This window comes from Sciurus vulgaris (genome assembly GCF_902686455.1).
Source record: "Sciurus vulgaris genome assembly, chromosome: 9".
NCBI lineage: Eukaryota > Metazoa > Chordata > Mammalia > Rodentia > Sciuridae > Sciurus > Sciurus vulgaris.
Genome location: NC_136469.1, coordinates 126,462,255 through 126,488,287, shown reverse-complemented (window position 1 = coordinate 126,488,287; position 26,033 = coordinate 126,462,255). Strand labels below are relative to the sequence as shown.

Genomic DNA, 26,033 nt, shown 5'->3' with positions numbered 1-26,033 from the left:
CGGCGGCTGCAGGCGGTCCTGGAATGTGCGAGGGGCGTGATGACAGCGACTGCCGCCGGCCTCTTTGCGCAACACCTTCGCTATATATACCCGGCGCGCCGCTGCGCTCCACCTGGCTGCCTCCGTCAGTCCCTTACCTGCAAAGCCAGCGCTGGTGAGTACCGCCGGAGCCAGGGCGCCGGTTCCCTCCTCTCCCTTGCAAGAACCGTACTTAATTTCTTTAGGAAGCCCTTGGTGCTGACCTCGAGGAACGTGGCTGGCTTTGGGCTGCAGAAGAGAATGATCTTTAGGTATTTTCAAGCTTTTTCTTAGAAGTTTTCAAGTTTTTTCTTAGTGTACTGCTATTACGACAACTCCGATTGCTACACCTCACTATAGACGGTGTTAATCAGCTACACCAGGGAATTCAAAAAAGGTTCCGTGTCTGAAATCTTAGGAAGAACCAGGTAACTACCTTAGTGGGATGGCTGTGCTCACTTTTGGCTGGGTCTGTAACTAGCTGTGTGACTCAACAGATTCCTGTGAGCTCTTGGGGTGAAGTTTCCTTCCCTTCACAGGAAAATGGGACCATCTCCGGTTGCAATGTTTACGAATTTAGCCCTTTTAATCCCTGCATCTGAGTTTCCAGCCCTGAAAATTCTAGGATTGTGGTGGCTGCCGGGTGAAGGGATGCCCCAGGCTTGACTTCCTCGTGCTACAGTGCTTATTTGCAGAGTTAACTTATCTAAGGGGACGGAAGTCAGACCTAGTTTGTGTCCATTAGTAAAGGGCCTGTTCTTCAGCGTCTTGGGAGAACAGGGTCCACAATTAGTTTTAGAGACAGGAGGAGAGTTCGGGATGACTGACAGATGTGTACAGGGATGGTTGAGTTGGAGGAGAAGAGCATCTTCAAATCAGAAAGAAGGGCACCAGTTATGGAGTTAATTTCGGTTGCTGGCCAGATGCCTACCACAGGTAGCTGGCACTGTATGAGGACAGCTGGAATCTCTCCTTTCCCTTGGTGAGGTGCAAATGTCCCAAACATGTTTTTCTTGGAGGCAGCTTGTGGATGGTTGTCCCTGATTGCTTTGGGCCATGTTTGTCTTTTCTCCTCCTTCCCCTCCCATTCTGGCAGTTCTTTAACTTGTTCTGTGTTGGGTAGTCTTAAAAGTTGGGTCTCAGCATGGTCATTGTTTCAGATTGTTAAGTGGCTGTTTGAATCTTTTGTTTCATGCCAGCTGATAATAATCTTTTTTCTCTAGTTACTGTTGTCTTGTAAATGGGAAGCAAGAAGGGTACCTTTGTAAAAGTTTTGGATGCTCAACAAATTGCCTTCCCCTAAGCCCTTGCCAAATCATTCAACCATCTCATTGAAACTAGGGTGTCTGGATTACTAGATACAAAGTGGACATAAGAATAGGCGAAGTTCAATTTGTGAAGAAAACCGTCTCTCAGGATCAGAGTGACTTGGATTTCAGTACTGCTGTGAGCCATCTTCCACTGGGTTGTCCTCACTCCTGTCCCCATGTCCATTTTGGGGACAGGATGCGGATAGCAGCAGGGAACAGGACATACCAAGGAATGTTTTATCTCAGTGATTCAAAAATTCAAAAGTGCAAAAAGATTGTAATGTTTACAAATTTAGCCCTTTTAATCCTCCTAATACAAAGCAAAGTAATTGATATAGTTCCAGGTTAATTATACGATCTTACTAAACTATAAATATGAGCAGAATGTGCACTGTGAGGATATGGTTTGGTAACTGGGCCCACGTTTAAAGTGATAGAATAAATGTCTTCAAAGGAATCTGATTAGTGCCATTCGACAACAGTTTAAACTAAAATCACTATTCACCTGAGGCCATGAACACACATTGCTTCTTGACTCAGTGTCAAACATACCCTCCATTGCATGATCACCCTGTCCTTGGATTATTTTTTCCTTGTGATGACTAAGGGAAAGTAGCCATTATCCTCTTGCATTTTTGAAGTCTTGGTCATTCTTTTGAAGTATAAGAATTTCTGGGGTGTACTGAGAATGTGAACTACACGAATTTGAATTGCTTCTGAAGGTAGTATTTAAGCAATGAATTTCCCCGGGCTCAGTCTCCCCCTCTGTAGAGTAGTGGGAAAGATGGTGCTAAAGGGTAAATATTTATGTAAGGTGCGTGCGAGAGTGAGTGAGGTCATATTTGTGCATGGAACCCACAACACTAAACATTTGGCTGGTAACATTCTACCATGTCATCTTCCCTGTGCTTGTGGAGACCTTTGCCTAGTGGGAGAATGCGAGTCTGTCCTGGGCTCTGCAGGACCACTGTCCCTGGCTCCTTTCCCCAGTTCAGGTAGCCTTGGCTGCTGCTACTTGGAGCACAGGTGGCCCCAGACCGAGTCCTGGTTGGAAGGGCACAGACAATGCAAAGTGCGGGGTTGGGTGACTGCCAGGTGCCCTACATTTCCCTGCAAGTCCCAGAAGAACCCAGAAGTTGGCTCTGGTTGGCTTGTGAGAAAGAATCAGTTCTTCTTGGCATTGAGTATAAGTGTGGATCCAGGAAGGGGAACCAAGAGGGTTAGACAGTGGGGTAGGTGGGGCAGGGAGGCATGTGTGATCGCTGGGGACTGAGGCCCCCATTGCCCCCTCTTTCCTAGGCATCGCTAGCACCACGCTACCCAAATGGAGGGGGTTTCCCTTCCTCCTCTGCCACCCTAGATGGCAGGAATGTGCTGGAGTGTGGCTTTGGGAATGCAGGGAGGTGGCAGCTGCCTACAAGATGGGGATAGGCTAAGCGTTCAGAGGGGGCCAAGGGCTGCAGGGACCTCTGATAGTGCTAGAGCCTTCATGCCCAGCCAGCAGGGTCAGTGTCATGTCCCTGGGAATAGTGACCTCAGCTTCCTGCTGCATCCTCCGTCTGCCCCATTCACTACCACCTCTGTTTGGCCGAGACGCCCAGAAGACTTGGGATTTGCTGAGTCCAGGTCTCCGGTATGCCTGAGGCCTTTGTGGGACTGAGCAGCCTGTCATTATAGCATTCTTGGCTGGCATTTCTGCTGTCTGCATGACTGTGCAGGAGTGACCCCTTCAGATTCAGCCAGCTCTCCCAGAAACATGAGTCCTTGCTGAGCTGGTCCTGAGGTTCCTTGTGCCCTGGTGCTTGGCAGGGGCTGGAGGGCTCTTTCTCCCTTTGTCTCTAACTTTGGGGTCTATGGAAAGGTTGGCTTTGGATCCAACAGTCCTGGGTTCAGATCCTGACACCACCCCCAGGCAGCTGTGAGGCTTCAGGCACGTCGCTTAATTCTTTGTCCTTCCGTTTCATTGTCTGTACCCAGAAAGAACCCTTGTTAAGATTTCATGAGGTCACAAGCCACCTGAGGTACTCCCCCATCACAAGACAAAGGTTGGCACCTTCCTCACATGCTCTGGGTTCATTTATTGAGTAATGTTTACTGTGAGTTCACTACCGGGCTGAGCCTGGGAAAGGATGAACGGCAGAGTAGCACCCAGTAGAACTGAGATGATTCTCATTCATGATGGAGATCCGGGCCGTCACTGCCAGGATCTGCTCAGGCCTCACACTTGTTAATCAGTGGTCTCACTACAGCGCTGTGAGGGAGATGGTCATCCTATTACTGAGACAAAGAAACTGAGGTCTAGAAAGTCTCAGGGTACAGTGAGGGGCAGCCTCTGCAGAGCCAGTCCTCTTCCTCCCGGGTGCTTGTCTTTCTCTTATCGCTGCATGTCCAACACAATGGTCTCTACAGAGGTGGCAACTCCAGGGCCGCCAGGATCCCGGGATGATTGCCTGGTCCGGGCCCATTGCTCCAGGACCTCCCTCTGCTGCAGAGCCCTCGCCGCAGCCTCCACAGGCTGACTGCCTTGCTGCAGACACAGTGGGGCTCTGCTGACATGCAGGGCCAGGTGTTTGGGGCCTGTGTGGCTGAGCTGCAGCCGGGGGTGTCCTGCTGGCTAGCTGTTAGGTGTCCTTATGTCTCCGCTTCCTGGGTGCCGTGTGAGCTGTGGGGGTGCAGAGGGCCAGGAGGGAGGGGCCAGCAGTCCTGAGAGCTGGGCTCGGTCAGATGGATTCCTGGACATCTATCCCAGGGGAGGGTGCCAGGTGGGTGGACCTGCGACTCCTTCAGGGGGTAACCGTGTCTGGCATCGCGATCACCCAGAAAGTGATGGTGTGGGAGCCAGGGTCCAGAAGCTGAAGTACCGAGGGAGGGGTGTCGCTACTTCATCAGTGAAGTGTGTGGACAGGAAACCTGTAACAAACAGCTGGACTCAGAATGGGGAAGACGACTTCCAAGAAGGAGTGGAGACATTCAGCAGAAACGTGGCTTTGCTCTTTGCTGGCACTAAGAGTAAACCAGGCTCGGGAGGGGAACGAGGCCAACCTCGTGCGGGGATCCTGAGAACACTCCAGCTGGCTGGGTCATAGGCCATCCTGTCTTGTTTCCTTCTGCAAAGTGTGAGTTCCAGTGGGTGACTGTCCATGGCCTGTGTTAATATAGTAAATTATGTGGACGTCGGACCCTGGACATGGCTTTCTGTATTCACTAGAAACCTTTTTGTTCAGGCCTTCAAAGAAAATGATTCTGAACAGTCATGGAAGTCCAGTAACAAAACACAGTGTAGGCAAATAGACACCCTTCCTAGCCGACTTGACTGCTGGCAAGGATTGCCCCAGTGGGGTTGGTTGCTGCCACATCTGGGTTGCAGTCTCTTGAGTTGCTTCATCCACCAACTCTTGGCCAACCTAACTTGCACATGGTGATGAGGGACAACCACCTGTCGGTAGGATTCAGGCTGGAGGTGCTTCGTAGCCCTGGTCACCATGGGTTAAGTGCGATCCTCAGTGAACCTTGTAAGTTGACGCCTCCATTCAAAATCAACTGTCTGCTGTGTCCCTTCTACTTTGCCCTGGAACCTAAAGCATAAAAGATGGTTCCTGTCCTCTGAGGACTTTAACTGGGAAGCCAGTGTAAATGTGAATAAGGTGAGAAAAATGACTCTGGAGTTGAAGATGGTTAGAGGTGGAAACCAGTTGTGGTGGTGCACACCTGTAATCCCAGCAACTCAGGAGGCGGAGGCAGGAGCATGGCAGTTTGAGCCTAGCAGGGCAATTTTGTTTCCCCACATTTTTAATTGGTGCATTAGCTGTACATGGTGCTGGCATTAGTTTATATATTCACCGATGCACAGAGTGTAACAATATAGTTTGCCAATGTCATTCCCCAGTACCCCTCCACCAGCCCCACCTCCCATCCCCTGGTCCCTTTTCTCTACTGATCTCCCTTGGATTTTCATGAGCTCCCTCACCTCTTTCCGTTTTCCACTCTAGCCTCCACATATGAGAGAAAGCATAAGGCCCTGGACTTTCTTGCTTAACATAATGGTCTCTAGTTCCTTCCATTGTGCTGCAAAAATGACATACTTTTATTTTTCGTTATGCCTAGATGAAATTCCATGGTGTCTATATACCACATTTTCTTTATGCATTCATCTCTTGATGGACTCCTAGGCTGGGTCCCTAGTTGGCTACTGTGAACTCTGCTGCTATAACTTGGATATTCATAAGTATGGGCAGTTTAGTAAGACCCTCAGCAAGCTAGCGAGACCCTGTCTTAAAATAACAAAATAAAAATGGTGGGGAATGTAGCTCTGGGGTAAAGCACCCCTGAGCTCAATCCCCAGTATTTAAAAAAAGAAAAAAAAAAAAAGTAGAAGGTCACAGTAATTTTCAAATTTTATTCTTAGAGCCTCCAGGAGTACAGAGTCAGACCTCCAGGTCTGTGGGTAGCCCTGAAGAGCTTATTGCAAACATGGAGCATTAAGTTTCGTGTCCCATTTGCTAAGCTTTTAATTTATGTAAATCTTACGTTCTATGCCATACTTACAATATATCCATACTTAAGATAAATGATAAGCACACCAAGTTTATAATGTGTCAGACTCTGTCCTGGGGAATTAATCATCACAGGAATCCTTGACAAATATTTTCCTTGTCTAACATGTGTAGAAGCAGAGGCAAGGCTGACTATCTCAAGATGACACAGCAAAGCTTGCACTTGAACCCAGGGAATTGGGATCTCAGTCCAGTTTCTGAAACTCTGGAGCAATAGTTCTCAGTCCCTTTGGGGTATTTGACAATGTCTGGGGACATTTTTGGTTGTCTGAGGATAAGGGTTCTTCCTGATGTTTCATCAGTGAAGGGCCCTGATACATAGCCCTGATAAAATATCCCTCAGTTTCCTGGACATCTCCCCCATAAGAACTATCTGGCCCCAATTGTCAGTCCTGTCAAGATTAGGAAATAGCTTGCACCATATAGACATCATCTCAAATGCAAATCATCTACCAGTTAAACCCACTCACCATTCCCTTTCCCCAATTCCATGAGTGGAATCAGAGCCATAGGAAGACAAGTCATGCCAATGCGATGGCCCAGGGTGTTGTGGGCAGGGCCTGGCCTCACTGACAGCTGTGTTTAAGGACTGGCTCTCTCTCACCTGCTGGACAACTTGGTATGAGTTGCTTTTCTCTGGGCTCCTTTTGCAATGGTGTGATCTAGATGAAGATAATATGGCAGGCACCAGCATGGCACCTGGCAGTTCTTTGGAGCTCATTAAATGCTACTAGAAGTCAATTAAAAGATGTCACAGTGGTATGCGATGGAGTGCCAGATGAGTCACTTGGTAGCATGTGCTAGGAGCATGGAGAAGGCCAGATCTGGCTGGAGAGAGGAGGGAGGACCTGGCCTGAGTCCAAGTGGGTGGTTAGAGTTTCAGGGGGCCTTGAATGGCCTATCGCAGGCAGCAGGGCAGTGGCGGGATTCTTAGTGTTCAGGGTCCCACTTTTAAGAGAAATATGACTGGAGAAGGATTACTTGGAAGTGGTAAGCAACAGAATGTAGAGTCAGATTGACCCACATCATAGCTATGTGTTAGGGAGCCTCAGCTGTGGAGAGATCTGGGGCCCAAACCAGTCAACACGGGGACTTGCGAGGCCTGACCAGGGGTGTGATACCAGAACCAATATGGTACCAGACTGAGTGCTAGGAGGTGCTCCAGCGAGAACCCATAGGTCCTGGTGTTGGTGGGATTCAGGGTGGTTGGAGGTGACTGAGAATCTGGGAGGTTGAAGGCCGGAATCACAGACTCCAAAGTTCTGGGTGGGGACATGTGCAGGTCACCTGGGGGAGAGCTAGATTTAAGTGATGGCCACAGCCCATGCCCCACGAAGCCTGGAGGCCTCAGGTAGAAGGCAGGCCGAGCGCATGTGCGCAGTGTCTCAGGTGGGAGGTGCTGCTTGGAGATCGTGATGGCGGGCCCCTCTTGCCTCCCCGCTTCAGTCACAGTAAGTGGGACATTGATTCCTCCCGTGGAAGCATCTCCCCACCGGCCTCGTGTTGGGCCTTTGATCAGAACATCTCACACTCTGTTATTAACTCCTGAGGCACTCCTTCCTGCCATTCATCCACGTAGGTGTTTCCACATGATCCATGTCAGGCTGGGTCATGTAGTAATTGGAGGTAAACACTCTGGAGCCAGGAAAACTGAATCCGGGCAGTGACCTTGAGCCAAGCGGCCGCACTCCTGGGATCCGCAGTTTTTTCATCTCTACAAAGGAAATAATCCTAACCCCTCACAAGGTTGCTAAGGGGCGTGGCAAAGCAGTTCATTTAACACACACTGTTCTACGCCCTTTGTAGAATTACTCATTTAAAGCTTCCTAATGACCCAGTGTGGTAGGCGTTGTTATAAACCTCATTTACTTGTGGGAAACCGAGTCATAGGATGGTCAAGTGACTTGTCACAGGTGACAATGTCAAGGGAAGAACTGGAATTGGTTCTGGACCCTTGTGGCATAAAAAGTACCCAGCTTAGCACATGTTGGAAGTGGAGAATTTCAAAATTGCTAGTTTCTTCCCCAAAGGATCTATGGTTTTTTGTTGTTGTTGTTGTTGTTGTTGTTTTAAGTGCTGGGGATTGAACCTAGGGCTCATGCATGCTAGATAAGGACTTGACCACTGAGCTACCCCACAAACCCCAGAGTCAGCTGTCTCTGAAAAACAAGCAATATAGGTGTTGTAGAGCTGTGGCTTTTAAAAGACTTTGGAAATTTCTGGAAACTTAAATCATCACAATTCTACCACGTACTCCGAACTCCATGGAACATTTTTGGATCTCATTTACTTTGTGGAGATCATGCTGAAAATGGGACAAAAATGCCTTTCCCCCCACAATATGAAGCATTTTTCATTGTAACATTTTTTTTAATGACATGCTGTTACACTGAATGGATGTGCTGTAATTAGTACAATAATTTCCCTATTTTATTTTACAAACCCATAAAAGACAGAATGGTAAATGTCTTTTTGGTCTTTGTTGCATTCATCCTTTCATAAATTTTTTTGGCATTGTCCACCTGCCAGGTGGACCTCAGGCCCTGCAGACAGGTGAAGAACAAGACAAAAGCCCCTTCTGGGTAGTGCTTGGCACCCTGGTAGGCAGGAAATGTCCTGATTTAAGAAGAGGAAAAGAGACAGACCCAGGTTCTGGGAAGTCTTCTTGAAAGAAGTGATCAGAACAAGGCAGTTATTTCTAATTTTTCTGAGAGCAACGATTCCTTCGTCCTCAATTCCTAGAAGTGAAATGACGGGGTCAAAGATGCATGACGAGTGTGTGAGGCTCTAGAAACGTTTTACCAACTCCTCAGTGATTATCTCACAGTGTCTTCTCCAGCATAGTGTGTTATACCTGCAAAAGAACTTGTCCCTTAGTTGTCACTTTTTTTTTTTTTTTGCCTTGTTGGGGATTGAACCCAGGGCCTTGTGCTTGACAGGCAAGCACTCTACCAACTGAGCTATATCCCCAGCCAGTTGTCACTTTTAATTTGGTTTCTTGAGAAACCTAATGAGACTGGACTCTTTGTTTTCAGCAAGAATTGTAGCCATTTGTAGGTGCTTTCCTGTGAATTTTCCATTTCAGTTCTTGGGATTGTGTTGTCTAACGGGTTTCAAAGGACAAGACTACAAGGAATAGATGAATAGATTGCCAGACGTTTCCAGAGGCATGTAGCTGCAGGCATGAGGGAGGAAGTGGGTTCTGAGGAAGCCTCCACCCAAGGATAGGAAGTGTGGTTCTGAGGAAGGGGCCTTACCCAAGCAGCATGGCAGAGTGGTCATTGCTATGAAGAGGAACAGGTGCCATTAATCAGAAGGCGACTTGATGCCAGGCACTTTCCAAATCCTTATTCTCAGTAATGTCATATTACCATTAGCCTCATAAGTGTGTAAAGTTTTAAGATTTATCCCCATTTTACAGATGGGAAACTAATGCTATGGTCAGGGGCACAATCGGGCTTACCTAAACGCACACTTACTAGTGAGTAGCACGGTGGTAATTTAAGCCAGATCCGTGTGTTCCATGTGACAGAAGACCCAGGTAGAGGGAAAGCAGGTGGCGGTGTGTGTGGGGGTACTGACAATGCAGGCACATGAAGTCGTACGTGTTCGCTAAGTCCACTGGATGAGGTCATGTGCTCTCTTGTGGTCCCACTTGCCTCGATGCATGTGGCAGATGGGTGTCCATCTGACAGTCACCAGGATTCGGCATCTCAGGAGATGATGGTGGATGGATTGACTTTCCGCTTGTGATCAGTGCAAGAATCAACACCGGCTGTGACAAAGAAATTCAAGGGAGCAAAAGAAGCACAACTAATGGTCTAGATTTGAGGCTAAAATGGACATACTGTAGGAACTTGATGTAGTGACAGCATGGAGCATGGTGGAGAGAGGATATGGGGTTTAGAACAATCAGACATCTTTCCCTTCCCAGTAGAGGCTTCGACACTGACGGTTCTCCTTTCTCTGCCAGCTGCATGCGGCCTCTTTTCAATGGCTGCTCTTAAAGCTCTGTCTTCTGTCCCACAGACCATGGCTCCTTGGCCTGAGTTGGAAAATGCCCAGCCCAACCCCAATAAATACATCGAAGGGGCCTCAACTCATCAGTCCAAAGGCAAGGAGACGGGCAAAAGTAAGTGACCTCATCTGCCGCAGGTGGGCCCTTGCCAGGCCCTGAGAGCTGCGAGTCTGATGCTCATGGCCTCTGCTTCTTTGGGCAGATGACAGCACAGGTCCTGCACCCAAGATTGAACTTCTGCCCTCGTACTCCACTGCGACTCTGATAGAGGAGCCCACTGAGGTGGAAGACCCCTGGGACCTACCTGCACTCCAGGACACTGGGATCAAGTGGTCAGGTAAACAGGAGGCAGCAGAGGCTGGCAGGAGGAGACCTGCCTGTTCAGTGTTACCTCCTTCAAATCGCTCTTCCTCTTCATTGTTCCAATGCTCTTAGAACCAGGATCCTAAGGGCTGGAGATGTAACTCAGTGGGAGAGCACGTACCCAGCATGTGCAAGACCCTGAGTTTCCTTCCCAGCACTGGAAAAGAAATAAGTCAGAAAAACTGGAGTCCTGGCAGGGGAAGCCACCCTCATTTTGGAGATTAATGTCAAGGCACAATTGCTGATGATCTCTTACTTATTCTTTCAACCCGTGTGCCAGGCAGTAGGGCTATAACTAAGACAGATTGCTGTGCTCCTTATACTCCATCGTGTGCTCCCAGGTTCTGGGTGTGATTGGAGGTGTTATGGGTACAGGTGCTATGGATGGAGCCCCTCAGAGGGGTCCCTCACCTAAGCGGGGGCGTCAGGAAAAGCTTCCAGAAGACAGGAAGGGGACAGCTAGGACAGCTGGGGTGCAAGTAAATACCCCATTTCCAAGGTCAGGGTGTGAGGTCAGGCAGCCAGGGTGGGTGGAGAGGGAGGAGGGGAACGGTTGGGAGGAGGCAAGAACCAATTTGAGCACAGGAAACAGTGGTGAAGGATGCAGCATCCCTGGATATAGGGGCCCAAGCCCTCCTCAGATGGAGGCTGTGATTGCTCCCGAGCCGTCTCATTCTAGGAAATATTCTGTGGTGTTCTGAAGGTACTTTGGAGGGCCCTTATCTCTGACCCTGCACTTAGCAGGTGAGGAGTGCTCTTACTGCCTCCCCTGGACCCTGTGGTTCAGCTGCGTGGAGCCTGCTCTGGCTGGCTGTGCTCTAGGCCACTCAGTGAACCCTTCATCCACCCAGATGCAAATCCTTTAGAGACATGGTATTGGGGGGCGGGGGCAATGACATGTACCTCAGTGGGGACTGCTCAGAAAACTGCAGCAGCCTGCACACCCACTCCAGGCCTTGCAAGACAGAAGAGCCTGGCCGGAGGGGAGGTGGGAGCCGTGAGCCCCAGGGCTGCAGACACTGAAAGCTTTGTGCCTTCTTTCCCCTCCCGCTGCAGAGAGAGACACCAAAGGGAAGATCCTTTGCGTCTTCCAAGGGATTGGGAAATTCATTTTGCTCCTGGGATTCCTCTACTTGTTTGTGTGCTCCTTGGATGTCCTCAGCAGTGCCTTCCAGCTGGTTGGAGGTATGGATGAAAGGCGCAGGGCACTGAATTGGGTTTGGACAGTCACAGTTGAAGCTTCTCTAGCTGCAGCCTAGAGATGGCCAGGACTCGAACCGTCTCAGATCATCTTGGGAAGTCTATGCCTCCCATTGTATAGAGGAGAAAACTGAGGCCTTCACAGAGCTCGCACCTGGCCCAGGCAACTCCGGCCAGAAACCAGGATAACCAACCTATCACCCTCACCTTTGTTCACTAACCCCAGGCAGGAAGCTGTTTGACCTCAGGACTTATCTGAGGGATTCCCTGCTGTCTCTTGGCCTCTCTGCCCAGAGATTACAGAATAAGAAAGAATGCTCTTAGCCCAAAGCAACTACAAAAAAAATCCAAGCTGGGAAGGTTAGAGGGTCAGAGGTCCCCTGGCTGGGGGATCTGTAGCCACACACACGGCCGCACATCTCCCAGGCAAGTGGCCACGCAGCATGCGAGGAACCCGGAAATAAGGTCAAGAGGTGCTTGGCTACCTTTGCAATGAAGACCTGGTCTCCACGTTCCTTCTCAAAGCCCTTCCCGTTTAGAGGAGAGGATGGAGGCTCAGATCACTGACTGACTCTCAGGATCCGAGAGTCAGAGCCTGTAATTACCCCACTGGGACTCAGCCTCAGATCATCATGGTGGCACTAAGAACTATGAGATCCTGCACCTCTCAGTGTCCCTTTCAAGAGTCCATCTTAGTGGCTTGGGAAACTTGGCAGGGGGCTCTCATGGGGAAGCAGAAGGGGCAGACAGCCTACTGGGCTATTCTAGTCCCCCTGATCTGTGGCAGCTGTGACTTGGAGATAATCAGAAAGCAAGAAAGCTGATACTGTGAGGGGCTCCGTTCCTGCTTCCGATCGTCTCCAAGTCACATCCACTCTGTGGCCTGGGTCTTCATTATAAAATGGGTCAGGGAAGGGATGGAGGGTGGCAGAGCCACGCCCTCAAGGATGACTGCCAGCATTCCGTCGACCCCTGGAGCTGAGGCTGAGGCTGAGGCTGAGGCTGGAGCTGGGGGCTGGGCAGAGGAGGCCCACTGGGCCTGGCACACCATTGAGGTCAGGCTCATGATCAGAAGGTGAGGGAGCAAAAGGCCTGTTCAAGGAGCAGTTGAAGGGTGGGAGCCTGCAGAGACGGGGACATGGAACGAGGAGCTGATGGCAGATGGAGCGAGGTCAGAGGGGTGGAGGGAAGCACACAGACCGCCAGTGCCAGGTTTCCCACCCACCAGGGCGGTGCAGGGAAGAAGCAAGATCCCAAAGGGCCTGTGTTGGACGCTGGGCCCTCATGTGTTCATTGTGTCTTTCAGGAAAAGTGGCCGGGCAGTTCTTCAACAACAATTCTATCATGTCCAACCCTCTGGCGGGGCTGATGATCGGGGTGCTTGTGACCGTCATGGTGCAGAGTTCCAGCACCTCCTCCTCCATCATCGTCAGCATGGTGGCCTCCTCACGTGAGTCCCGACACCCTGTCCATCTGGAATTTACACTGAATATGTCTGAGCCCTGTCACCATTATCTCTCCAACCACGGTGTGTCGCACCTTGATCCCAGCAACTTTCTGTTTCCATGTGGATGGCTGGGTCCAAAAATAGACCTGATGCTTGGTCTCTGGTCTGAATTTTCTAGACATACAGTGTCCACTCCAGATACCATGTGTCTAATTTCATTTAACCTTAGTGGATTTAAAATATGAAATTCGATTGCTCTGTTCTGGTCACATCTCACGTACCCAGTGGCTGATGTTTCCGGCACCTACCATATTGAACATTTCCATCAATTGAGAAAGTTCCTTTGCACTGGGCCACTCAGTAGTAACCATGAAGGCATCTAATTACATTGGCTTTGGGACAACTGGACTTAGAGACCTTGTTCCAAACTTGCCGTGCTTGATATTTGCTCTGAAGTTGGGATTGACCTTCGGGCAGGTTGTGGGGGTGGGGTCACTTGGAAGTGTTTTTATTTTTTCAGCTCAAACCCGCATTTTAACCAAAATGAACCAGGATTTTTTTGTGGGGCATTTTAGAGGAAGATAACTGGGTCTCCAAGTGTTACGTTTTTCTATGTCAGAAGAGAGTGGTCCTATACTGACTTTGTTAGAGGAAGTGATCCTTCCAGGATTTGCCTGGTCAATACAGAGGAGTTTGATGTCCAGTGTGTGTCTGACTCCTTCTTAAATGAAAGCCCTAATGCCCTGTAAAACCGAGTCCATCCCCATGAGTCCTGGACTCATTTGCTCACTCTTCTATGTTCCTAACAGCTGAGTCACATCTGTGATAGTGAGGAGAAAAGACACCTTTGACTTGAGTCCATAGGAGGGTTTTGCCCTCTCTGTGGATGACCCAGGGTTAGGTGCAGGCATTTCGTTCAGATGTCTCTGGTGATCCGTCCTGGTTTTCATCAGAGGCACGGTCGTATGCGCGACTCCCAGAGGCTGAACAGCTGCTTTAGGAGACACCAGCATGAGTGAGCTCAGAACGCGGCCAGGCTGCCTTCTGAAACGCTAACGACTCCTTCCAACCTCCAGTGCTGACCGTGCGGGCGGCCATCCCCATCATCATGGGGGCCAACATCGGGACCTCCATTACCAACACCATCGTGGCGCTCATGCAGGCCGGAGACCGCAGTGAGTTCAGGAGGTAAGGGGCTCAACCAGCCTTGGCCATCAGGCCTGTCGTGCACCACGCCATAGGACCCACCCAGAGCCAGGAGTGCATGCCCGTCAGGCTCCTGCAGGTAGCCCGGGGAGTCCAGCGTGGGCTGAGGTCACATGCTCCCCAGTTGATCACACTTTGCTCCCTAGTCTGCATACCAGGACAATAATGGCATCTCTCCCCACCTGCTTATCTCAAGGATTAAACACAGCCATGCTGGCGAGTGTTGGGCAAGGTGCCCTGCACATGGCCAGGGCTCAGTCAACGCTAGCTCTCGCTGGAAGGCTGCTGCTGGGTGGGGAAGCTGAAAAGCAGCCAGTCAGGGTAGAATTTACTGTCTCACTTAGTCATAGATAATTACAACTTCCTAAAACTTCCATTTTTGGCCAGCTAGGCTGGGGCCACGTTTTCCCATTGTTCACTAGCATGTCAATCAAAGGCAAAATGTCATTTTTGTGGATGTGTAAGATCTGAAAATAGAGCAGGTTGAATACATAGGCAAAGGGAACCCTTTTCTTCCAAAAAGATTAATGTGAAAATTAAGTACATTTCCTGGCTTCACTTCCACCTGGCTATAGGCTTTACCAGAGCTCATTAAAATAGAGACACGGTTGCCTGTGTGTCTATGTGATTACCTTGTGGTCAAGCAGGTGACGTTACTGTAGGCTGATGGGGAGACAGCAAACGTCATCCCTTGTCTGTTGGTGAACTGGCAGTGAGTGGGTGTCATTGGGGTCCTTTATTTTCCCTGAGCCACTTCGTGTGGTCCCTGATGAAATGTCCTGATGGTCACAGTAATAATATACATTAAACTGGGCATTTTCTAATTTGATCTTCTCATGGAGCCAAGCAGGGTGTTCTATACCCTGTTTTATTTATGTTGAAGTTCAAGGAGGTGAAATACTTAATTGTGGAGCACAACTGGGATTCCATCCACTTTTACCTATTTAAGATATTGGTTTGTTTTCATTATTACAAGGGGAAGAATATTGACTTGCCTACTTATATGGATATCACGACATCATTGACTTAGCTTGCCCCCTCTGGGTAGATAAATATACTTTCAACATCTTTCTATCCTAGTGGTTTGGGTTATTTCCTTAGATTCCTAGAATAATTACTGTATCAAACATGAGGCTTATAAAACATTTTGCGAAAACCACTAGAAAATATTTGAATCACTTCTATCTTGTATTTGTTTTTTTTATGTGCTGGGGATTAAATTCAGGGTCTCCTGCATACTAGGCAAATATTCTACCTCTGAGCCACCCTCCAGCCCTGGAAACTGTCTTGAATCACTGAGAGGAGTAAGAATACCTTGGAAAACAGTAGCTAATAGGACAGATGAAAATTTGCACTTGCCCATGTTATATTTACCAGTGAGGTTAAGTGCCACCTCCCTATTTTATTAGCCACTTCTGTGTATGTTCCATGTTTCATTTGGTTTAGGGTGTATTCTGATGACTTTCATATCATTTTTAAGGAAATTTCTTAGCTGAAGGGAAAGTATAGAGCACTGTTTATGAATCTGGAGGTGGGATAGCGTTCAGGGAGAAGAAGGACCTCCTTGGATAGAGGCAAACAGTGGTATATATGAGCCTGGCCTCCTATGGAGACTCATCAGCCTCTCAAGATTCTTAAATGGTTAAGAATTCACTTGGGGTAGAGCACGTTGTTGCCTGCTGCTGGTCTAGACCTTTCTAAGAGAAGGTTGCTTTTGGTGTTGCCCTTCCAAAAGTGGGTCTTCATGCTATTCCTCCAAATGATGGTTGCTGAGAGAATGATTCCGGCCCTAACCTGCTGGCTGGCCTCCCAGGCCTCACCTGCCGTGCACACGTCGATGGGCGACACCTGGCAAGGCACCTCTGGACTGCCATCCTCCCGCTCCTTGACTAACGTGGGTGCTGGGCTCTCCCTCCCACAGGGCTTTTGCAGGGGCCACGGTCCATGACTTCTTCAACTGGCTGTCCGTGCTGGTGCTTTTGCCCCTGGAGGCTGCCACCCACTACCTGGAGATCCTGACCAACCTGGTGGTGGACACCTTCCACTTCAAGAATGGAGAAGATGCCCCGGCACTTCTGAAAGTCATAACAGATCCCTTCACAAAGCTCATTATTCAGGTACCACTGTCAGGGATAAGAGCCTCCTATTCCCACGCCCGCGGCACTTGGCCTGCAGAGATGAGGGTTCATGAACACCGCTCAGTAGTGCCTCTGAAAAGAGACGAGGGAGGCAGGGCTTTAGGACTTGGGAGCACCAGGCCTTTAACAACGCTTGACTCAACAGTGCGTCTTTGGGATGGCAGTAGTGAGTGCTTTTAAGTGGGGACTTTGTCCCCACTACTGTCTCTTACATGGACCCCTGATAAATCGTTATCCTACTCTAAGGTAAAGAGAAAGGTTACTGCCCTCTCACCCAGGGGCCATCTAGTCTCTGGTCCACTGGTCTCTGGTGTCTGTCGTCCATGTTATTGAAATGAATGAGGGTTTGTGGATGTTGCTCTTGGGGAGAGCGCCAGCTGGGACCATGAGCCTTTGCTCCTATCTTCTGGTTTTCCCTGGCATCCAGTCAGGAAATATCTACAGCTTGCTTCCTACATACCAGTGCCCTTGCCCATTAGCAAAAGCATCCATTCATCTAGTGAGCCCTTGCTAATATCTGGATGCCTGCCTGCACCCTGACCATGCTTCCAAGGGCTCACAGTTGAGTTCCTGTCCCCCAAACCCTCTCACAGCAACACCTGCATCTGTCTCCTCAGTTCCAAGGACAAGCTGACCATCTTCTCTATTTATTGCATTCCTCAGCTGGACAAAAATGTCATCCACCAAATTGCAATGAATAACGAATTGGCCCAAAACAAGAGTCTGGTCAAGATTTGGTGCAAAACTTCTACAAACACGGTAAGTTTCTAGGAGTATTACCGGGTGGGCGAATCCTGGCATCCTTGAAGGTGGCAAAGAAAAGGGGGAAGAAAAAATGGAGATGCCTAGAAGATCAAAATGGCCTGCAAGGTTCCTTTTTGAATCAAGTCTGGGAAATTATGGATGGACTTAGGGCCCCCACAGAGCCACAGATACGTTATCCCAGTTCTGTTAGGTCTTTTGGAAGAGGCTGGTCTGGCTGCCTCTCTGCCCAGTTTTGGAGAGGCCCGTGGAACCAGTGTGTCCCACTGTACAGACCTGGCAGCAGGTGGCATCTCCCACTTTCCAGACTCTTCCAGAGGATTCCTCCCCAGAAGGCCCACTGCTTCTTGTCCTTCTGCATCAGGGAGTCTGCAGCTCACCCTTGCTTCCAGGACATAAGTGTTTGGTTTTTGTGGGGCAGTAAAGATCAGAACCGAGTGTAAAAAATGAGACCTTCTAAATGGTGAAGATTCATTTCATTTGTCCTGGTTGTTCCAAGAGCCTTTTATTTAAGATGACAAGCCAGGCCTGCAAAGGTGAAGGGCATCATGACGGAGCCATAGCACCTACAAGTGTGGTGCCCACTCCCTGCCCTGCTCACCTTTCCAAGCATTTCCCACCAAAAGTGCTTGCCTAAACATGTGTGTCTCTTAGACTCAGATGAATGTCACCGTTCCCTCTCCTGCGAACTGCACTTCCCCTTCGCTCTGTTGGACGGATGGCATCTACACCTGGACCATCAAGAATGTGACCTACAAGGAGAACATTGCCAAGTGTGAGTGGATCCGCAAACCAGCCACTGGGACAGGCTGTGGGGTGGGAGTAAGGAGGCTCCTGAGGAGCCCAGGAAGGGGAAGAAAGGGCAGTGCATGCTCTAGCACCAGACCTACATCAGACAGGGAGGAGTGAGTCGCACAGCAGAGGAGCCCCGGCGTAGGGGCTAAGGGACAGGCCCAGGGTCCCATGCGAAGGGGCAGAATGAGGATCTGAAGCCTGATGTGGGACCCACACAGCACAGATATACCTGCGAGTCCCTTCTGCACAGCTGGCCCTACGCAAGACACTGGGCCTGCCCGATGCTTTTAATACCTGCGAGTTTTTTAATGTTGCCGCTTGTGATCTGATCTGTTCCAACTCATATCCTTAGTTCTGATTTTTCCTTAGGGACCTTCTTATATATCACTTTCCCCCTTGACAGCTGACATTAATTCTGAGCAGAATACCTGGATGCTCCAGATGTGATTATATCACAGAATTAAGTGAAACGTCAATGTTCTGATTGCTACACATCCATATGACATAACTGTGGTTTGCTGAAATTAATATGGGGACATGCTGTGACACTGCAAAACAACAACTCTACAGGAGCAATACCTCCAAACACTGTGCTGTATCACAAGTTTTAAAAAAAAAAACAAAAACAAAAAAAAAAAAACATGCAGGGATTTAGAGGAGGAAGGAATGGGCTGCAGACCTGGATCTGCCCCCAACTGGATGTGATTTTTTTTTTTTTTTTTTTTTAACTTCTTGGCCCCTCACTTCATTTTCAGCCTCAGAACGTCCGACTGTCCAGAACATTGTCTCAGGGCTACACCCTGCTGCAGAGGAGGCTGGGAAGGACTGCCTTTCTTCCCCAGCTGCCATGTGTGTCCCCGAGATTCTGTTACTGTGAGGGAGAAGGATGTGGAACAAAGGAATCCGAGCCACCTGGCCCTGCCCGCTCTGACGCGGCTCTCCGTGTCTCCCTAGGCCAGCACATCTTCGTGAATTTCAACCTCCCGGATCTCGCCGTGGGCATCATCCTGCTGATTGTCTCCCTGCTGTTTCTCTGCGGCTGCCTGATCATGATCGTCAAGCTCCTGGGCTCCGTGCTCAAGGGGCGGGTGGCGGTTGTCATCAAGAAAACCCTCAACACTGGTAGGTGCCCCGCCGCTCACCCTGGCCCATCCAGGGATGTGGTGGTGTGGCCGCCCCTGGGGGCTCCTTGGATTTCCATCCTGTGATGGCTTGGGCACGGAGTCTCTCTCGGATCTCATCAGAGGCAGAGGTTAAGGTGGGAATTCTCCTTCATGTCCTGGTGGGTCTGGGGCAGGTACATATTTCCATCACCAGCCAGCAAGGGCCTGAGAAGACCCAGCTCACATCCAGAGCCCCCAGGTAGGACTTCCCTCTGGCAGATTCCATATGCTGAGGCCTTCCCTGGGCCTATCAGGAGCCCTTGGGGAAAGGGTACCAGGAACCCACGTTTGTATTTACTTCTCTTCACTCCTGAAAGGATTCTGGATAAAGAGCCCAGCATCCTGAGGCAGCCAGTGAAACTCACTGGCCAAGAGGAGGTCTGCCTAGTAAGGGGTTCCAGCCAATGAGAGCTCACCAGGCTGACATCACCGCCCCTGAAGCCTCACGGAGGGAGGTCTGCCTCCCCTTGTTGCACTAAGTGTGAACTGTGTGACCTGCTGGCCAGGCAGGCAGGGCCTGATCTGGGGCAGGTGGGGCAGAGGGCTGGGTTCTTAGGGTCATGCCCAGCAGCTGCATTTTCTCCACACTGTTAGGTGGAAAGAGGTGGAAGGTGTGCCATTTTGGACACCAGCGAGAATGTGCTGACCTCCATGTGGGCTGGTGCTTTGGGAAGGATGGCTGTTATGGGGGTGCTTGAGTTTTCCATGGAGACGCCAGTGCATCTTGTTTTTATCTTTACACCTATACCCCTGATTCACCTGACTGCAGGGTCAAAGAGCAGGGGGGAAGCAGGGGCCTAAACGTCCACTTGGCAGCCCCAGCCCCCATGGGAGGTGGCCTCTGCCTCCAGCACACTCTGTCCTGGGATCCTAAGGAAATGCCCATAGAGATCCCGCCCAGTTTTGGCCAGAGAGTCGTGATGTCCTTGTCTTTGTCTTGCAGATTTCCCCTTCCCCTTTGCCTGGGTGACCGGCTACCTGGCCATCCTCGTGGGGGCGGGCATGACCTTCATTGTGCAGAGCAGCTCCGTGTTCACATCTGCCATGACCCCGCTGATCGGTGAGTATCTCCCTGGCCTCTGTCTCAGGCCACCCTGACCATTTCCAGTCATCCCCAGGGCCTGATGTCATGAACTCTGTTTCGCCAGGTCTCGGGGTGATAACCATTGAGAGGGCGTATCCGCTCACGCTGGGCTCCAACATCGGCACCACCACCACCGCCATCCTGGCCGCCTTAGCCAGCCCGGGCAACACTCTCAAGAGTTCCCTCCAGGTGGGGACATGCTTCAAGGGCCGGGTCCCTGGGGTTGTTTTATTTTGTTTTTTTGAGACAGGGTCTTAGTAAGTTACTGAGGCTGGCCTCGAACTTGAGATCCTCCTGCGTCAGCCTCACGAGTCACTGGGATTCTGGGCACGCACCACCACACCTCCCCTCCTCACCTGTCCACCTCCTGTGTTCCAGATCGCCCTGTGCCACTTTTTCTTCAACATCTCCGGCATCTTGCTGTGGTACCCGATCCCATTCACCCGCCTGCCCATCCGCCTGGCGAAGGGGCTGGGCAACATCTCCGCCAAGTACCGCTGGTTTGCTGTGTTCTACCTGATCTTCTTCTTCTTCCTGACCCCGCTGACAGTGTTCGGCCTCTCACTGGCTGGCTGGCCGGTGCTGGTGGGCGTGGGGGTGCCCATCGTCCTCCTGCTGCTGCTGGTGGTCTGCCTCCGTCTGCTGCAGTCCCGCTGCCCGCGCATCCTGCCCACAAAGCTCCGCAACTGGAACTTCCTGCCCTTGTGGATGCATTCCCTGAAGCCCTGGGACAACCTCATCTCCCTGGCCACCAGCTGCTTCCAGCAGCGCTGCTGTTGCTGCTGCCGCGTGTGCTGCCGGGTGTGCTGCCTGATGTGTGGCTGTGGCAAGTGCTGCCGCTGCAGCAAATGCTGCGAGGACCTGGAGGAGGTGCAGGAGGGGCAGGGTGTTCCCATCAAGGCCCCTGAGGCCTTTGACAACATAGCCATGAGCACAGAGGCCCCGCATGAGGTCAAGGCCCAGGCAGATGCCCCGGGCACCAAGGCCATCTCCAACAGCACGGCCTTCTAGGGACGGCCAGAGGTTGGGGAAGACCTCAGGTCCCGCGTGCTCCACCCTTCCTGCTTCTGCGTGCCTTTTGCTTACTCGGGGGGATTTGCTCCCTACTAGGGAACAGTTGACGTCACTCCTAGCTCTCCTGCCCCTTCCTTAGGATGTCAGCTTGCAGGACAGTTTTATGTCAGCTCCTGCACCTTTGGTCCCTCCTCCCAGAAGGCACAGGGCAACAGTAAAGGAGACGTGGACAACGAAGCTGAGTAGACAGGTGACCACAGCCACTCCTGCACACAGGTGCAGTAGGATCTGTTCTTCAGAAAGAAAAGGCCCCCAGGAGGGATTTATGGAAGGTTCTCGAAGGTGCCTATGTGACGGTGTGTATATACATGTGTACAAAGCTGTCCTCGATCGAGATGAAGCCCGGGTACAACTTTCTTAGCAAAGACCCACCTCCCCCATGAGCTCCTGCTCACAGGCATCCCTGCCTAGAGCAGCCCTGCTGAGGGCACAGAGCGATTGTTCGGAGACTTGAAGACCATGCGTGTGGGCTTCCCGCTTCTCAGCGCTCCCCACCCCCGCCGGGAGTGCTTTACCTGGGCAGGTGTGGATGGTCCAGGCAGTTTACCTGCAGTGTCCTTGTCAAGTTTCCAGGATGTGAGCCACACCTGAGCTACAGAGAGAGGGTCAGGATACGTTTGGCTCACAGAAAGAGGGGGAGAGAGAGACAGATTTGGGGAGATCTTGGTCTGCCAGATATCCTCGGGCTAACTAGAAGTCAAATTGATCGAAGCCATTGAGGCTGCATTGATGCTACTTTCTTGACCAGATAGAATTAGTTAGTGTTGGAGCTCTTTGAATAGAAGATGCAAGCCCACTAAGCTCCCCGCCTCAAGTGCCAGGAATCGCCTGCTCTTGGGACAGGTCTGTTTGCCTCCACTTCCTCAAGTCATTGTATAACTTCCTGGGCCAGAGGTCAACTTCCCTCCACCCTCTCACCCACACGTGCACCCACTGGAGTCTCTTCAAACGTTTTCCTTTGTTTTCCGGCCCTCCTCTCGCCACACCTACAAAGCCCCAAACTTCTTGGAGGAAGCTGGGTGCAGCTAGACTGCCCTGGGGGCTGTGATTGTGTGGCTGAGGGTTACGAGGTGCACTCCATGTCCCAGGTGCCTTCTCTCTGCCTCCCAGAGCCCCCTGCTTTATCTCCACCCCTGCTGCTCACCTGGACTGTCGCTCACCTGGACTGTCGTAATACTCCCCCAGCAGGTGAGAGCTTCAGCCTCATCTGGGACTGAGGAGGAGTCTGTGTAGCTATGCTCCAAGACCCTGTCCTCCCCATCCCAGCCTCCCTATCTTGACAGGTTGGGGTACCAAGCTGAGTCCTCTCTGACCTTCCCCCATGTAGATAACGATTCCCCAAAAGAGCCATTCTCTATATTTATAGTCACACAACTGTACAGCATTTTTCATAAGTTATATAGTGAACAGTCTATGATTTGTGTTTTATAGTGTCTCATTTGGAAATGAGGCAGGATTCTAAGATGTAAAGCACAAAAGACCATCTTTGTATATTTTGTAATTCTGCCTTCAAACCCGCCTCTGTGGCCATGCCACCACGCACACTGTAAATATGTAAGTTAAACCTGGGCAGTGGCCGTGGCTATCTTTGCACTCTGATTTTTAAAAATGGAATCCTTGTACCTGAGTTGATTGTATTTTTCTGTTTTTTTTTTTTTTACTGGTTATGGGAGGGGAGAATTAAAGGATGATCAAACCCAGGAGTGTGTGGTATTTCAATCACAAAGAAATAAGTGCCTCCTTGGGTGTTTCCTGAAGCTGGGAGGTGACCCTTGTCTAACCCTAACCACCCGCCACCAGGGCAGCTGCATAGTTTGTGGGGGCCTCTTGTAAACATTCAGGGGGAGACCTATGGAACACAAAGCTTTCCCTTTGTGGTGTCTTCCTTGATGTGCAAGGGAGACTGGCTATGGAGTGACATGCTAAAACAAATTCAGACTTAAGGTGGTAGTATGAGCGTCACCATTCATCATTGTACTGTGCAATGGCAGGTTTGAATGCAAACGTAAAGAGCTTTTGTGTGATCACTGAAGTTGCATAACTCACGGGGCAAAGGTGGTTCATGCCAATGCTCCTGGTGGAGGCTGAGGCTGGAGGATTGCAAGTTTGAGGATAGCCTCAGCAACTTAGCAAAACCCTGTTTCAAAATTTAAAAAAGGTCTGGGGATGTAACTGGCAGAGTTTTTCAGGGTTTGAGCCCCAGTAAGATAAAAATTAAAAAAAGAAATTGCATGACTTGTACTTTATAGCTTGGCCATGCATTTTGTTCCCACCAGAATGGAGTGGATGCCCTCAAAGCTGGCACGTGTTGGCTTCACCTCTCCCTGCACACATCCACCAACACTCTGCCATTCTGATGAGTAAGGAACAGTTGAAAGGAACTAGGGGCCACTTTTCTATCAGTCATCCTTTGTAGCCAAAATGGTTGGCTAATGATGGGGGCAGGGACATGAGTGAGAAAGACGAAAGGTCCCTTGGGTGTGTTTCCTATGTCACCAGTGTCTTCTTGGCTTATTTGGAGAGTTCTGCTCTGGATTAAAGTGTGGCCTTCTCATGGCCTCAGTCCCACCTCCACCCACAGTGCCCGGCCACCCCACTGAGTCAATAGTATTAAGAGTAGTGTTTGGCGCTGGGACTCCAACTCGGGCGTTCACACGGGCTCTGCATTGAGCTACGCCCCAGCCCAGGAGCTGGGTTTACATAAGAAAAGTGTGTGGGAAGAATATAAACCGGGAGCCCCTCTTTTTAGGCTGGCGGAGGCATTTGCTTAGGACCAGGTCAGTACTGTAGGGGAGGCTGGACCACTTTGAGACCTGGGGCCACTCCTGACTCTTGCTAACTTTCTCAGTGTCAATTTCCTCATCTGGAACATGGGACTGCAACACTTGGCTTGCTATGAATATCAAAACGAGGATAATCAGCCCTCTCTGTCCTAAAGGCAGGGCAAAGCAGGGGCACGGATTGTTTCTAGGACTGTCACTTGCCCCTTGCAGATGCGCATAGTCCCTATGCAAAGAGCCTAGTGTGTGCATGAACAAATGTGGAAAAACAACCCCACCATTATGTGTAATTATAATACACCAATAAAAATGTGGAAAAACCAGCAGAAAAGTGTTGCCGCCCGCAGCGACAATCCCGCGGGAATTTATCGGAAGCGGACTGGGAATGAACTACTATTTCTGAGCTGCTTCCTTGCTTGCTTTTAGAGGAAGAGAGGCTTTGCTAAGAGGAAGAGAGGCTTTGAGAGGAAGAGAGGTTTTGCTTAGAGGAAGAGAGACTTCGCTTAATTTTAGAGGTGCTACGCTTTCAGAGGAGCTATTTCTTAGAGGTCTGCTGATTCTTCTCAAAGGTGCATCCTGCATCCTGCGTACTAAAGGTGCATGCTAGAGGTGCATGCTAGAGGCATGTCCTAGAGGTGCATGCTATCAGAGGTGCTTTCTATCAGAGGTGCTTCTTAGTGGTGCGTCCCGCGTACTGCGTCCTTCATTCTGCGATCTAGAGGTGTGTGTTCAGTCCGGCGTTCTCCGATCTCCTCACAGGTGAAGAGAATGTCTTATATACACTAAGGCAGCCAATCAGCTTAGGATTAAGTAGCATGGTTGGAGCATGCACTATGGTAATTAAGAATGAGGAACATCTGTTGACCACTAGCGCAGAGGAGACATCAACCGATCAGGCAAAGGTAGATCACGCCATGTTAACACTAATTAACCCAACGCCAGCCGCCATCTTAGAGCTGCTTAAACATGTCTCTACAGAAAAGCATTTTTTCATATCAAATTATCACATCATACTCCATAAATATGTACGGTTAATAAAGTTTAAAAATAAAGAGGCTATATATAACCTGGACGTATCCCTCCCTGTATCTTAAATCATTGCTAGGTTACTTATCATACCTCATGCCATTAAACGCCATGTAAATTGTTGCTATACTCTATTGTTTAGGTAATAACGACAAAACAATTCTGTACATGTTCAATCAAATAGTTTTGATCTCTTTGAGTCTGGTTGACTCTATGATGCAGGTGATTGCATGGTCAATAGCCCACAGCCATGGAGGCTGACTACGACCGACGTATACGTACGTTGCCCTGGCTGAGCTGCTTGCTGAAAGTGCTTGGCCTTGTGTTGGGTCTCACAACGCAGAGGCTCCTGGGCCTCGCAATGACAGTACAGGATAATACCCCCTCTTGTTTGCTTTCTTCTTCTTTCCTTCGAGTCCTTCCAAAGTGAAATGCCAAGAAATCTGCTATCAACCCAAAGAACAGACTGGCAGTGGTGTCAGACTTGGGATTAGGATGGGCAGAAGTGTCATGTGACCTGGGGCCATTGTGAGGACTGGGCTGAGAGGCCACAGGGGGACAGGACACAAAGAACGCTCAGCACCCGTCCCAGCCAATGGCACTGGAGGTTTGGTCTATATTTACTTTGTTTTGTTTTGATACTGGGGATTGAACCCAAAGACACTTTGCCACTGAGCTACATCACCAGCCCTTTTTATTTTTTATTTTACACAGGCCTTTGCTAAGTTGCTGAGACTGGCCTTGGACTTGTGATCCTCCTGCCTCAGCCTCCCAAGTGGCTGGGATTATAGGCGTGAGCCACTGTGCCTGGCTGGATGTTGTTTAAGGGATTTTAAATTGATTTTTCCAAGGCTGGAAATCAGAGCGCACTGCCACCTGCCTCCTCCAGCCTGGCTCCCAGGGGCCATCCTTTTCAGCTCTTTCAGTGGTTTCTTCTGGCATTTTGTTCCATTTTTATATAAGAGCTTTTCCCCATGTATCCATTGCCCTGTTTTTTTGGTAGATGAGATTTAGTTCTCATTTCCTCTTCCCACTACCAACTGCCCATTCTCCAAACCAGTAGCCAATATTTCACTATCGTTGTCAATGTCAATTT

General features: G+C 50.0%; 1 protein-coding gene and 1 long non-coding RNA gene across 2 annotated transcripts in view; one reads left to right on the top strand and one right to left on the bottom strand.

Annotated features, from left to right (window-relative positions):
* On the top strand, nt 1–23,291 carry SLC34A2 (solute carrier family 34 member 2). The gene is made up of 13 exons (XM_079153480.1): nt 1–154; nt 9,911–10,013; nt 10,102–10,236; nt 11,319–11,447; nt 12,769–12,912; nt 13,986–14,097; nt 16,037–16,232; nt 16,917–17,012; nt 17,670–17,790; nt 18,765–18,932; nt 19,917–20,033; nt 20,122–20,246; nt 20,436–23,291. The coding sequence occupies exons 2-13, from the start codon at nt 9,914–9,916 to the stop codon at nt 21,066–21,068; spliced, it is 2,076 nt and encodes a 691-aa protein (XP_079009606.1). The 5' UTR covers nt 1–154; nt 9,911–9,913; the 3' UTR covers nt 21,069–23,291.
* Nucleotides 22,044–26,033, bottom strand: part of LOC306669476 — a 32,289-nt gene continuing 28,299 nt past the window's right edge. The window contains exon 2 of the long non-coding RNA XR_013766128.1: nt 22,044–22,275. This is a non-coding gene — a long non-coding RNA (uncharacterized lncRNA). The remainder of the gene's footprint in view (nt 22,276–26,033) is intronic.